The 14,638-nt window shown below is 45.2% G+C and overlaps 1 protein-coding gene across 1 annotated transcript in view; it reads left to right on the top strand.

Moving 5' to 3' along the window:
* Positions 1-14,638, top strand: part of LOC110383528 (uncharacterized) — a 68,922-nt gene that overhangs the window by 17,532 nt on the left and 36,752 nt on the right. The window contains exons 16-26 of the mRNA XM_064043183.1: positions 3,863-3,947; positions 4,275-4,325; positions 4,719-4,797; positions 5,173-5,240; positions 5,349-5,455; positions 6,452-6,547; positions 7,147-7,411; positions 8,878-8,998; positions 10,097-10,222; positions 10,764-10,858; positions 11,360-14,286. Coding sequence (XP_063899253.1) covers positions 3,863-3,947; positions 4,275-4,325; positions 4,719-4,797; positions 5,173-5,240; positions 5,349-5,455; positions 6,452-6,547; positions 7,147-7,411; positions 8,878-8,998; positions 10,097-10,222; positions 10,764-10,858; positions 11,360-14,286 — 4,020 coding nt within the window. The remainder of the gene's footprint in view (positions 1-3,862; positions 3,948-4,274; positions 4,326-4,718; positions 4,798-5,172; positions 5,241-5,348; positions 5,456-6,451; positions 6,548-7,146; positions 7,412-8,877; positions 8,999-10,096; positions 10,223-10,763; positions 10,859-11,359; positions 14,287-14,638) is intronic.

Raw genomic sequence — 14,638 nt, 5'->3', positions numbered from 1 at the left:
CCACCCGCGCCCGGCTCGCTGATATGGCGGCGCAGACTGACTCTAGGGACCGTGAGTGTATTGTATATAGCTAGTGTTACACTGCTGGGTGCCAGCTGCCCGGCTCGGCTGCAGCGCTACTTGAAAGCTCATCAACGCGCCCCACCCGCGCCCGGCTCGCTGATATGGCGGCGCAGACTGACTCTAGGGACCGTGAGTGTATTGTATATAGCTAGTGTTACACTGCTGGGTGCCAGCTGCCCGGGCTCGGCTGCAGCGCTACTTGAAAGCTCATCAACGCGCCCCCACCCGCGCCCGGCTCGCTGATATGGCGGCGCAGACTGACTCTAGGGACCGTGAGTGTATTGTATATAGCTAGTGTTACACTGCTGGGTGCCAGCTGCCCGGGCTCGGCTGCAGCGCTACTTGAAAGCTCATCAACGCGCCCCACCCGCGCCCGGCTCGCTGATATGGCGGCGCAGACTGACTCTAGGGACCGTGAGTGTATTGTATATAGCTAGTGTTACACTGCTGGGTGCCAGCTGCCCGGGCTCGGCTGCAGCGCTACTTGAAAGCTCATCAACGCGCCCCACCCGCGCCCGGCTCGCTGATATGGCGGCGCAGACTGACTCTAGGGACCGTGAGTGTATTGTATATAGCTAGTGTTACACTGCTGGGTGCCAGCTGCCCGGCTCGGCTGCAGCGCTACTTGAAAGCTCATCAACGCGCCCCACCCGCGCCCGGCTCGCTGATATGGCGGCGCAGACTGACTCTAGGGACCGTGAGTGTATTGTATATAGCTAGTGTTACACTGCTGGGTGCCAGCTGCCCGGGCTCGGCTGCAGCGCTACTTGAAAGCTCATCAACGCGCCCCACCCGCGCCCGGCTCGCTGATATGGCGGCGCAGACTGACTCTAGGGACCGTGAGTGTATTGTATATAGCTAGTGTTACACTGCTGGGTGCCAGCTGCCCGGGCTCGGCTGCAGCGCTACTTGAAAGCTCATCAACGCGCCCCCACCCGCGCCCGGCTCGCTGATATGGCGGCGCAGACTGACTCTAGGGACCGTGAGTGTATTGTATATAGCTAGTGTTACACTGCTGGGTGCCAGCTGCCCGGGCTCGGCTGCAGCGCTACTTGAAAGCTCATCAACGCGCCCCCACCCGCGCCCGGCTCGCTGATATGGCGGCGCAGACTGACTCTAGGGACCGTGAGTGTATTGTATATAGCTAGTGTTACACTGCTGGGTGCCAGCTGCCCGGGCTCGGCTGCAGCGCTACTTGAAAGCTCATCAACGCGCCCCACCCGCGCCCGGCTCGCTGATATGGCGGCGCAGACTGACTCTAGGGACCGTGAGTGTATTGTATATAGCTAGTGTTACACTGCTGGGTGCCAGCTGCCCGGGCTCGGCTGCAGCGCTACTTGAAAGCTCATCAACGCGCCCCCACCCGCGCCCGGCTCGCTGATATGGCGGCGCAGACTGACTCTAGGGACCGTGAGTGTATTGTATATAGCTAGTGTTACACTGCTGGGTGCCAGCTGCCCGGCTCGGCTGCAGCGCTACTTGAAAGCTCATCAACGCGCCCCCACCCGCGCCCGGCTCGCTGATATGGCGGCGCAGACTGACTCTAGGGACCGTGAGTGTATTGTATATAGCTAGTGTTACACTGCTGGGTGCCAGCTGCCCGGGCTCGGCTGCAGCGCTACTTGAAAGCTCATCAACGCGCCCCCACCCGCGCCCGGCTCGCTGATATGGCGGCGCAGACTGACTCTAGGGACCGTGAGTGTATTGTATATAGCTAGTGTTACACTGCTGGGTGCCAGCTGCCCGGGCTCGGCTGCAGCGCTACTTGAAAGCTCATCAACGCGCCCCACCCGCGCCCGGCTCGCTGATATGGCGGCGCAGACTGACTCTAGGGACCGTGAGTGTATTGTATATAGCTAGTGTTACACTGCTGGGTGCCAGCTGCCCGGGCTCGGCTGCAGCGCTACTTGAAAGCTCATCAACGCGCCCCACCCGCGCCCGGCTCGCTGATATGGCGGCGCAGACTGACTCTAGGGACCGTGAGTGTATTGTATATAGCTAGTGTTACACTGCTGGGTGCCAGCTGCCCGGCTCGGCTGCAGCGCTACTTGAAAGCTCATCAACGCGCCCCCACCCGCGCCCGGCTCGCTGATATGGCGGCGCAGACTGACTCTAGGGACCGTGAGTGTATTGTATATAGCTAGTGTTACACTGCTGGGTGCCAGCTGCCCGGGCTCGGCTGCAGCGCTACTTGAAAGCTCATCAACGCGCCCCACCCGCGCCCGGCTCGCTGATATGGCGGCGCAGACTGACTCTAGGGACCGTGAGTGTATTGTATATAGCTAGTGTTACACTGCTGGGTGCCAGCTGCCCGGGCTCGGCTGCAGCGCTACTTGAAAGCTCATCAACGCGCCCCACCCGCGCCCGGCTCGCTGATATGGCGGCGCAGACTGACTCTAGGGACCGTGAGTGTATTGTATATAGCTAGTGTTACACTGCTGGGTGCCAGCTGCCCGGCTCGGCTGCAGCGCTACTTGAAAGCTCATCAACGCGCCCCCACCCGCGCCCGGCTCGCTGATATGGCGGCGCAGACTGACTCTAGGGACCGTGAGTGTATTGTATATAGCTAGTGTTACACTGCTGGGTGCCAGCTGCCCGGGCTCGGCTGCAGCGCTACTTGAAAGCTCATCAACGCGCCCCCACCCGCGCCCGGCTCGCTGATATGGCGGCGCAGACTGACTCTAGGGACCGTGAGTGTATTGTATATAGCTAGTGTTACACTGCTGGGTGCCAGCTGCCCGGGCTCGGCTGCAGCGCTACTTGAAAGCTCATCAACGCGCCCCCACCCGCGCCCGGCTCGCTGATATGGCGGCGCAGACTGACTCTAGGGACCGTGAGTGTATTGTATATAGCTAGTGTTACACTGCTGGGTGCCAGCTGCCCGGGCTCGGCTGCAGCGCTACTTGAAAGCTCATCAACGCGCCCCCACCCGCGCCCGGCTCGCTGATATGGCGGCGCAGACTGACTCTAGGGACCGTGAGTGTATTTACCTAAATATAATCGAAATCTCTTTATGAGTTTTAGAAACTTTCACAAAGCAGCCTGTAGTCTGGAAGTTGGTGATTGAGTCAACTTTGCAACCAAACATGGAATAGATTAGCTCATTGGCCTAGCTTTAGCTGAGCTTCACAAGAACGAAGATAATGGAACACAATACACTCGCGTCCTAACATGTGTATCCTCCGTTCTCATGTTTAGGGTTCCGTACCCAAAGAGCAAAACGGGACCCTAAAAAACCAGCCAAGTGCGAGTCGGACTCACGCACGAAGGGTTCCGTACCATTATTTAAAATCACGTTTGTTGTATGGGATCCCCCCTAAGCCTAGCCGATTTTTTTTTCGCCACTGATGCCACTTTCAAACTCCTTCTTATCATCTGCCTAGCCTTTTCCCAACTACGTTGGGGTCGGCTTCCAGTCTAACCGGATGCAGCTGTGTACCTCAAAGAGCGACTGCCTATCTGACTTCCTCAACCTAGTTACTAGGGCAACTCAATACCGAAGATAAGACTGGTTGCTTGACTGTCTGGCTCGTGACCACACGTAATAACTGTTAGAGATGTCCTAATGACTAATTTATCGTGCCTTTCGAAACACAGAGGAACTCCTCATGACAACCTTTGATTGAATGGTTAAATGGTCAACCATTCTACCAAATGCCAAGATGGCCAACCGCGCCAATCGTTGTCTTAGGTAGACCTTATGATCGATCGATCCGTGCGGCTGTTAAGAGGGACTCATTTCTAGCTTCTCTCCCTCATAATATTAGTATTGTATATTAAAATGTTGTTTTGTTAACAGTGAGTGCGTGGTCAGGCTACGAGCATCGATGTGACTGTCTGACGCCCAGGACCTTATGTGCACAGCAGAGGAAACAGCTTTTAAGGTAACACTATTGGAATTTAACTTTATTTTGTTAAATATAACTCAGTATGTTTTAAGGTAATATTATACTTTTCTGGAATTGAAATTGCCTCTTTTAAATGTACTGGCCAGTGTTCGTGACGTTATGAAACCGACGTCATATTGTATGTGACACATTTTGGCGAGTAAACGTAGCTAGAGCTATGCTAATATTTTTGTAATTATAAAAAAGTTGATTGTTCTTATAAAAATATTTTTTATTTTGCGCTTTTGTACATATGTACATGCCACAGGCGTAGCCGGGGCAAGTCGCTAGTTTAGTATTAAAATGTTTGTTTTTTCTTTACAGTGGTTTATGGGGACGACCTGTGTTCATCAGCGGGCATCTAAGAGCTGCTATGTAAGTATCAAACATGTCCCACATTCGAAAAATTAACCTAACATATAGGTACATTCTAGTATATAAGCTGGAGTACTGACAAGTTTTAAATATTTATACTCCAGTTTCAGCATGATGATAGACTTCCAATCATACATACCCTTATACAGATATCTTTTATAAACTTTCGTATTTATAACATTAGTATATCAAGACGGCCAACACCTTGGCATGCCCGCGACCATGGATCCTGCAAAGGATAATATAACCGCGATAAAATCAGTAAAAGTAATTTTATTAAAATGTCTAATATTTGCGTAATTGTCAGAAATCAACGCATTAGTATGATTGTTGGCTAACCAACTTCAAAGAGAAGGTTCTGAATTAAAATGTTTGTATGTTTTTTTTTTCCAGCTTCTCATTCTTCGGTATGATGCAAACGGTGAATGTCTTCAATGGTGCTAAGCCGGAAACCAGTTCTGATGGTGATAAGGTAATATAATCCACTAGCCGTTTACCCGCGATATTCTATACAAAGTATATTTACTAGCCGTTTCACCCGCGTCCCGTAGGAACTACTGCCTGTACCGGGATAAAATATAGCCTATGTTACTCGGGAAGAGTGTAGCTTTACAACTATAAAATATTTTTTCAAATCTTTTCAATAGTTTCGGAGCTTTCAGGGTATGAACAAGAAAATGTATCCACTTCAGTATATTGTAGACAAACATTTAAACTAATTTTGCAATTCAATTTACTATGCCTACTTGTCGCTATATTTGTCTGAACTAATGAGTGATTTTATTCCTTGAGAAGAGATATTAACTTTTTTTTTGCCACTATATTATTTGAATTTATTTTTTGACAGCCTCCAAACGAGATGGAACCAGAGACAACGAGCAGAGAGTTGCAGCAAGGAGATGGGACGGGAGCTAAGTAAGTTACAAAAAACTTAGCACTTCTTGGCAGTTGGCTTAAAATAGACAAAAAAATATTACAAGATAGTTTTAAGGTTATGTATTTATATTTTTAAATTATTTACAGGCCACCAGAAGACGGGCCGGACAGTATCGAGAGCATGGGCAGCGCCGAGAGCCACGCCAGCGGAGACAGCGCCGACACCGCCGACACTGCTGACAGCGCTGACACTGGTACGTACACTCACACACCAGCAGACGGGCCGGACAGTATCGAGAGCATGGGGTATTGGGTTGCCCGGGTAACTGGGTTGAGGAGATCAGATAGGCAGTCGCTCCTTGTGGCACACTGGTACTCAGCTACATCCGGTTAGACTGGAAGCCGACCCCAACATAGTTGGGAAAAGGCTCAGGAGGCCCTTAACGCCACGTGTGACACTATGGGCAAATTGTGTCTCCAAATAAGGGTCGGTTCATATCTAACGGAATATGCGTCGCGTATTATCGGTCGCGTAACGCCAGAACTGACAAATACACGGTAAAACATTCAATCATTCACACCTAACCGATGATGCGTTAGTGCGTCGACCATACATTTACGATACGCTCGACGCATTTTCCGTCAGATATGAACCGACCCTAAACCACACTCTACAGTGTACATCGTTCGAAAAGTATTTTTCGTAATCTACTACGTGATTTTGCTACGACCGGCTACTACGTGGCTACGCTGCTACGATGTGGCTACGATGCGTCTTGCGTAGCATCGTTTGAAATCAAACGTGGTTCGTCTCACCAATATTGCCGGACATTCCTGATAGGCATCTATATTATAAGTCGCTAGCTGTTTTCCCGCCTAGCTGTTACTCCACTCACAGCGCTCCGTGTGTACTTCTGCCCGTACCGGGATAAAATATAGCCTATGTTGCTCAGGAAGACTGTAGCTTTCCAAACAGTGAAAGAATTTTTCATATCAGTTGAGTAGTTTTTGTGTCCATTACAAACAAACAAAAATTTATTCCAACCGTCCAAAGGTGAAAGATTTTTCTCATAATTTCCATAGTTTCAGAGCCTTAAGGCTACAAAAAAAAATGTTTGCTCTTTATAACATTAGTAAAGGGTGGGCGTTCTGACGGCAGTATTTTGTAAATTCCTGAAGTTCAAAAGTGCTGTATTGCAGCCAAGTTTGAATAAATGATTTTGAGTATAGATTATTTTGTTTTTTTTTAGGTGAGAGTGGGGAGGGAGTGGAGTGCGCGGGTGGCGAGGCGGCGCCCGCCGTTGACAAAGATAGTGATTCTAATCCTACCTGCGACTTTGATGACAGTGAGTTATCCTTATTTTTATAGCATGATAAAATCGATCATTTCTTCTAAAGTACATGCCATGACGACTAGTACACAGTGGTGCAAAATGTTACCAATTTTTTACAGATAAATAATACTATTTCATCTTCTTTGGAACCAAACTGTCTGAACTATTTTCAGTTGTAAAAACGCCGATTTGACCAAAGATCCACAAGTATACGGATGGTTATAGTTTCGTTGTCATTATAATTTAATGGTACAATTTTGAGGTCTGTCCTATATTTATCGGTTCAATACTATTTGGTCAATTGACCAAATTACTACCATAATTGAAAAGATTATGTCTCATACCTATTTGATATGAATCTTAGGTATAGTTACCTGCACGGATATTGAGCTCTCGGCGGAAGAGTGGGGATAGCTTTGCGCACCCGTACGCATAAGGCAGTAAATCGCTTCTGCGCAGGTGAAGGTCAGGGCTCAATATCCGTGCCGATAACTGTAAAACGTTTAAGAAAACAACATTAGTTTTGTTGTAACGTTTAAAAAAACAACATTAGGATTGTAGAAGCCCAATTTCTCATTTTTGATCTTATTTTTTTTTATTCTCTCCTACAGTATCAGACTCCGACGCGAACTCCGGCACAGCATCCCTAGGCCTTTCCACCTCCTCATCCCTAGACTCCGCATCAGAACTGCTCCTAGCTGCAGCAGCGGCCGTAGAGTCCGGAGGCTCCGAGGGCGAAGCCCCGCCCGGCGAGCTGTGCCGCACTGTCAGACACCTGATGCGGTCCATAGCGTCCATCGAGCGTCTGATGGACAGGGTGCTCAAGCACTGCGACGAGTGGCCCGCGCCGCCCGCCAGGAACGACCACGAGGCCAGGTCAGATATGTGTAGATAGATATGGCTTTACCATCATAAAATATAGCATCATTCACACACTCAATCATACACTCATTGACACACTCAGTAGCACACTCATTCATACACTCATTGACACACTCAATCATACACTCAGTAGCACACTCATTCATACACTCAGTCAAACACTCATTCGAACACTCACTCACACACTCATTCGAACACTCACTCACACACACACTCAGTGACACACTCGTTGCTCACAAAGAGCTGTGCCGCACTGTCAGACACCTGATGCGGTCCATAGCGTCCATCGAGCGTCTGATGGACAGGGTGCTCAAGCACTGCGACGAGTGGCCCGCGCCGCCCGCCAGGAACGACCACGAGGCCAGGTCAGATATATGTAGATAGATATCATAAAATATAGCTTGAGTAAAATAATCATCAAAATTTGTTTAGTAGTTTTGAGTCAATCACACACTCAGTCACACACTCATTCACACACTCACACTCAATCACACACTCATTGATACACTCAGTCACACACTCAACCGTACACTCAATAGGACACTCCATCACACACTCAGTCACACACTCGTTGGCTACAATGAGCTGTGCCGCACCGTGCGTCACCTGATGCGGTCCATAGCGTCCATCGAGCGACTGATGGACAGGGTGCTCAAGCACTGCGACGAGTGGCCCGCGCCGCCCGCCAGGAACGATCACGAGGCCAGGTCAGATATGCGTAGATAGATATGGCTTCACCAACATAAAATATAGCCTAGGAAAAAGAATCTTCAAAATCAGTTTAGTAGTTTTTGGGTCAAAGAGTAGCACTCACACACACTGAACATACAACACACCCACATACACAAAGGCAGACACACATACACAAAGGCAAACACACACACACACTCACACAGATAATCTTCTACTACTAACCAAACCTTTCTATAGTGGGGAAAAAGCTAGGCCAATGATGCATAGAATTTATTTACAACTCGACAGCCTGATGCTTACCGCCGTCAGATAACTCAGATTCAAATATATCCTACAAAAAATTTGGACTTTTCAAAGCAATTTTGTCATATTTGTATACTGGACCACTTCACTGTCCATGTAGGCACAATAGTTAAACAATCGGTGTGTATCACATAAAAGTCATGGAACAGGGAAGTTATTAATGCCCGTATTTGAATTTGAGTAATATTATTTATAACGAGTTTTAGAGAAGGCGATATGTGGTAAATGTAATCTATGGTATATAAAAAAGCTTCTGTCAGCGGTTTCACCCGCATCCCGTGGGAACCTCTGCACTAACCCGGATAAAAAGTAGCCTATAGCCTTCCTCGATAAATGGGCTATCTAACACTGAAACAATTTTTCAAATCCGTTCAGCAGTTCCTGAGATTAGCGCGTTCAAACAAACAAACAAACTCTTCAGCTTGTATAGATTACTAATAATAAAAATATCTGTTCTTCTACAGGAAACGCGTCGACATGGGTCTATCGGAGGTGGACCGCAAGCTGATGGCGATGTACCGCCGTCTGCCGGAAGTGCATCGCAGGCAGCTGCAGGTCTACAGGAAGCAGAAGAAATTGTCTACCGTGAGTTTGTGTAGCATTATGGTAGATTTTCTAGGGAGAGAAAAAAAACAGCATTGCAACTTTTCTAAGTTTGTATGTGCTTTCTAAGTATATCTTGGACACCAATGACTGTGTTTTGGATGGCACGTTAAACTGTAGGTCCCGGCTGTCATTGAACATCCTTGGCAGTCGTTACAGATATTCAGGAGCCAGTAAATCTGACACCAGTCTAGCTAAGGAGTATTGGGTTGTCCCGAGTAACTGGGTTGAAGAGGTCAGATAGGTAGTCGCTCCTTGTGGCACACTGGTACTCAGCTGAATCCGGTTAGACTGGAAGCCGACTCCAACATAGTTGGGAAAAGGCTCGGGAGATGATGATGGTAGATTTTCTAGGGAACTACTTCCCGTATGTGGTTAAAATGTAGGGTTCATTATTAAATGGGAGATGGATAGAATGTTTGAAACGCGTCGACATGGGTCTATCGGAGGTGGATCGCAAGCTGATGGCGATGTACCGCCGTCTGCCGGAAGTGCATCGCAGGCAGCTGCAGGTCTATAGGAAGCAGAAGAAATTGTCTACCGTGAGTTTGTGTTGTAACCAGGTTGTGGATCTAGGGACCTACTTTTCGTATATGGATAAAAGAAGTCTTCTTTGGTACAACGTTTATCTGGTTGTTTCGATTGGGGTGGCTTTTGAATTTTGCTGCTTAAATGACTGCTAGTTAACCGACGAAGAAAGAAAGGTTCTCAGTTTGATTTGTATGTATATTTGAGCGCGATTGGCTTGCGTTTCGCTGAACCAATGTCAAATCAATGAGCCGCTCTTCCACGAACTTTCCTCAAACTTCTTTCCGTACCCGCATAAAACATAGTTCATGTCCAGCTCAGATAGTGTACTCTAGGGTACAAAATGCAAACAAAAAAACCCCCTATATAAAATACGTTATTTATAAGTATGTAAGTATATGAAGTTACCCATAGTCTTCATTGGAAGGGTACGTTTTCATTAATTCGACTGTAATTTTTTGTTATAATTAAAATCTACCAGTTTTTGGCTGCTATTTTGTATAATGACTTTTGAATTTATTAATAACTTAGTACGTGCTTTTTCTCTTACAGGTGTGCATGCAGCTAGTAGGAGGGTCAGCGCCGGCGCCGCCGCCGCCCGGCTCGCCGCCCCCCGCGGCGCCGCACCAGCCCTGCCGGGCGCTCTGCCCCGAGTACCATCTGCAGCGGTTCAAGGAGGTCAGTATGTCCTCCGCCTGTCTCATGTAAGGACGCGGAGGCGGCTGTTCTCATGTAAGGAGATCAGCCAGATGTGCAGGACATATTATAGTTTGTGCACATTTGCTTGGACTGCGGTGCACTCACTATTCCTTCACTCTCATAGCGCGATGAGACGACAATCCGACACCACCGGAGAGAGACCTGGGGCCCGATTCGCGAAGTTAATAATGTCAAAATTGAATAGAAATCGAATCGCAATATGATCGCAATAGCAGTTTTAACCATTTCGGGAATTCTGCTACTAATATAAGACCAATCGTATTCCAACGACATTTGATTGGTTTGCGATTGGTCTGCTATTTTGGTCTATACGGTAGTTTGCTCTACAATCATATTGCAATCGTAAATCATTTGCAGACAAACGCGATGTGACGACAATCCGACACCACCGGAGAGAGAGCACAAGCAGAACCGACTGCAACGTGCTCTCCGATGCACGGGTGTATCAATCACCAACTTCTCTGGATACGGAACCCTAAAAAGTGCATTATTTTTGCAGGTCCGTCGCAAAGTGATGCATATGAGAGACCAACAGCTGTACTATCATAGACTGAGGATGTGGCTCGAAGACCAACTGCGTCACGAACGAGAGAGGTAAGTCTATAATATTTAGAATTATCGTGGAAGTAAACAGATAAAATATCAAATCAGAAGTTTTAATTTAAAGTAGGGTAGGAAGTATTTGCAGGCTCTTGTGAAAAGTCAGACGCTAGTTGCATTGCGTTATGTTGCTCGGGAATGATATAGCTTCCCAATTGTGAGGCCTTTTTCAAATCGGTCTAGTGCTTTTGAAATCTATGGATACAAATAAACAAAAAATAGTTCTCTATAGTTATTCTTTATTTATTTATTTATGGTTGACTAGTTCTGTCCACGGTTTCATCCGCTTCTCGGTCGAACTACATCGTGCACATAGATAAAAAGCAACCTATATATTTTTCTGATACATAGGTAAGCCATATTAATGCCAAGTTTCATTTGAATCAACCCAGTAATTAAGATGAACCAAACAATACTGTATAGCAAATATTTCAAATAAAACGCAAAAACATTTCAGATACTCAACATTTTTATTATATTTCTCTTCTTCCACAGCCTACCAGAAAGCAACGTAACACTAATCGAAGACCTCCCCCGTCGCAAAAGACGGACATCCAGCCCCAAAATACCGCGCCTAACTACCGCCCCCAAGCGAAAACTAAAACCCGTATCCCCATCTATATCTAAACCACACAAAATACTTCAAATGCTTAAACACAAGGCCCCCGCGCAAACGACTCAGCTTCTTACCGACGATATAAAATCTGGGGACGGTAAGGACGTAGAATGTCCTGAAGCTTTCCCTCTTGAGAGAGAAGAAAATGTCTCTGATACTGAAACGATAGTAGGGGAAAAAGAAACGGTAGATATGTGTAAGGAAATGAAGGAGTGTCTGGCTAAGTTTTCTAATTTCGCTCTTAGTAATGATACTGTGGAAGTTATGCAAGTTGAAGGGAAATATCCGGAGTCTGTTAGCCCTCCTTTGCAAGAAATGTCCCCGACAACACCTGAGCCAATGCCTGTGTATTCTTCTAAACCTAATCAAAGGCTGCTCTCAGTTAATAAATTTCTAAATAAAGATGATAATACTGATTTTAAACAACAAATTACACCAGAAGTTTTAAATATACCGCTAAACGCGAGGCGGACCCCGCTACTCGTTAAAGACGAAAAAGAACCGCTATCCGACTGTGTAGAAAATGATAAAGATTCTAGTATATATAAGTATGTTTCTTTTGGTTTAGAAATTAAGAAAGCTATGGAGGAGTGTCAGAATATTATTAATTCTTATAACAGTATGAAAGAAGGGAAAAAGGAAGAAGAAGGGCAACTGTCTTTAGAGCAAATATGTGAAGTTATGATGACGTTAGACAAGAATTCAGCTGAATTCCTAGACAAAATCGACACTGAGGATCCTATAGATATTAACACAGCTAACACGAAGCTAGCTGAGCTCGTTGAAAATATGCCTCAAATATTAGCTAACATGCCTGAAATAGCTTCGAAACTATCAGACATTGCAAACACATCTTTCGGACTACCCGAATTCGCGTCAATCATGAACAGTCTCCCGGAAGTTAACAACGAGGCCCAGCTAACACCGGAAACCTTGAAACAAATAAGAGAGTTGAAATTAAATAAAACTAGGGATAGCGTTAAAGTGACTAAGAATACAACAAAGCGTAAAACTCAACGTAGAATTAAGAGTAATATAGAAAATAGTGATGTTATAGGAACAATGACATTTGAGTTAGATAATAAAGATATAGTCGAACTTCTGAAAGATGACAAGGATTTGCAAGCGCTAATGAAAAATAAGAATAGAGAGGATTTCAAAGACTTACTTTTCTCGATCTCCGCTCAAGTGGTGATTAACAAAGTCTTTGAGTATTTAAAGCAAAATAAAAGTCCGGTTTTAGCCAAGTGTTTAGAAGAGGATAAGGATCTATTCTCTCTACCGAAGAATAGTTTGAACTCCGAAATGTATTCAAAAGCATCTACTCTTTTTGAGAACTCAGTTAAAGACGCGTTAAGCATGGAAGAGTTAAGAGAGCTTGTCAAATCTCGCTTCAACTCTTGGAAACATTATGTCCAATCGAAATTCAAAGGAATTCCAGTTGAAATATTAGACGGTGAGATCGAAGAAATGCTAGATAAATTCTATAGCTACATACAAGATTTAGCGGGGAAGAATTTTGTACCAGACCCAGACAGAATGGCAGCTAAGTTAGAAGAATTAAAGAAACACCACGAAACTCACAGAGATTCTGATTCTGACTCTCGTGAGTCTGTCAGACAGATACTTCTGACTACATCAGTGGGTAATACCCTAGATATACTAATCATGAAATTTCCTAAATTGACGCATGAAAAAAAAGTAATGGTTAAAGGTCTGAAATTCAAATATATGAATGTTTTGCGCAGATGTTGCGAGTCACAACCTTTAGCTAACTGGATATTAACGGACCCGGAAACGGCTATAAACGTTATACAAGACCTCATGGATTTCCAAGTGAAAAAGGCTGAAAATATACCCGATTTTACAAGCATGACCAATGACAAGAAAAGAGATTATTTCGTTGAAAGATTGAGAGAAGTTAATAAACAATATATGGAGACTTTGCCTAAGAAGAATCTATCTGGCGACGAATGGTTAGTCATGTTATATAAGCTAGAACAGTATGAAGAAAAATTAAAAGAGAATTTCAATAAGGCTTCTCCGCAACCGGTTAAAACTACCCAAAACGCTAGCGAAGCCGAAATTCTAGCTGCTAAAGGTCTAAGCAAGATTATAGGTAAAGCTAGCATAAGAGTTGTCAAAAAAACCGACCCACCGAAGAAAAAAGAGGAAAAAATCAAAGAAAAAGTCGATGATGATGATAAGAAGTGTAAAAATGATGCTTTGCTAGCCAAATGTGAGGCGATTTTAACTTCAAAAGGCGAGAAATCTTTGCTAGACAGCTTTTACACTATAAAGTCTTATATAACCCAAGGGCTACCAGTCCCAGAAACTTACAAAAAACACGTAATTTCTATATGCTCTTCAATTGACGCAAAACTTTTAGATGAGGATATAGAAGAAAGCTTAAAGTCGGAACCGGAAACGGTGGAATCCGACGCTAAAGATAAACCAATTTCTCCTGCAAATCACGACGATTTAGCCAAGTATTCAGCTCAAGCGTTAAGGAACGCGAAACAGACTTTAAACGCTGTGGCTTTTAAAAATATAACTCGAAACGGTCAGAGTAAGTCAGAATCAGATGTCTGTGATACCCCAAAATCAGATTGCAAATGGACTAACGATTGCGTCTGCAATTCTTGCAAGGATAACGAAAATACGTGTTTAGGAGATATGGTGAAACAGTGCTATGATGGTGAGAAGAAGTTGGAGAAGAAGAAAGTGGAGAAGAAACCGGTGGTGAAGCCGAAACCGGTGGCTAAGGCTTGTGAGAATGTGAATCATCAGCAGCATGTTTGTAAAGGTGAGTTTCTTTTCTTAATTTACGAGACCTTAGTGTGAAAACCTCATGAAGTGTAAAGAAATAACTATTCTTATTTTTTTATTTATGGAAGAATTAGGGCGTACTTTGCGGGGTTTTCTTAAAAAAAAGAAAAGTATTTCTAAGGATTTTAATATAGCTCTGATGTGTGAAGTTTAATGAGGGTTTTCTAAAATGGCAATCCACGAGGTGGCAGCACCGAGTCGTCAGGTCCAATAACTGTCAAAGTGCTTATCTTTACTATGAATAGTGAACGATTTTAGTGTTTTTTTTATTTTATAATTAAAGCACTGCATTATTGTTTTACTATTGCGGTTGAGTAAATAAAAACAAC

The sequence above is a fragment of the Helicoverpa armigera genome, chromosome 31, assembly GCF_030705265.1.
Source record: "Helicoverpa armigera isolate CAAS_96S chromosome 31, ASM3070526v1, whole genome shotgun sequence".
Lineage (NCBI taxonomy): Eukaryota > Metazoa > Arthropoda > Insecta > Lepidoptera > Noctuidae > Helicoverpa > Helicoverpa armigera.
Note: the sequence above shows the minus strand (reverse complement) of the source record. Positions and strands in the feature narration are given on the sequence as shown.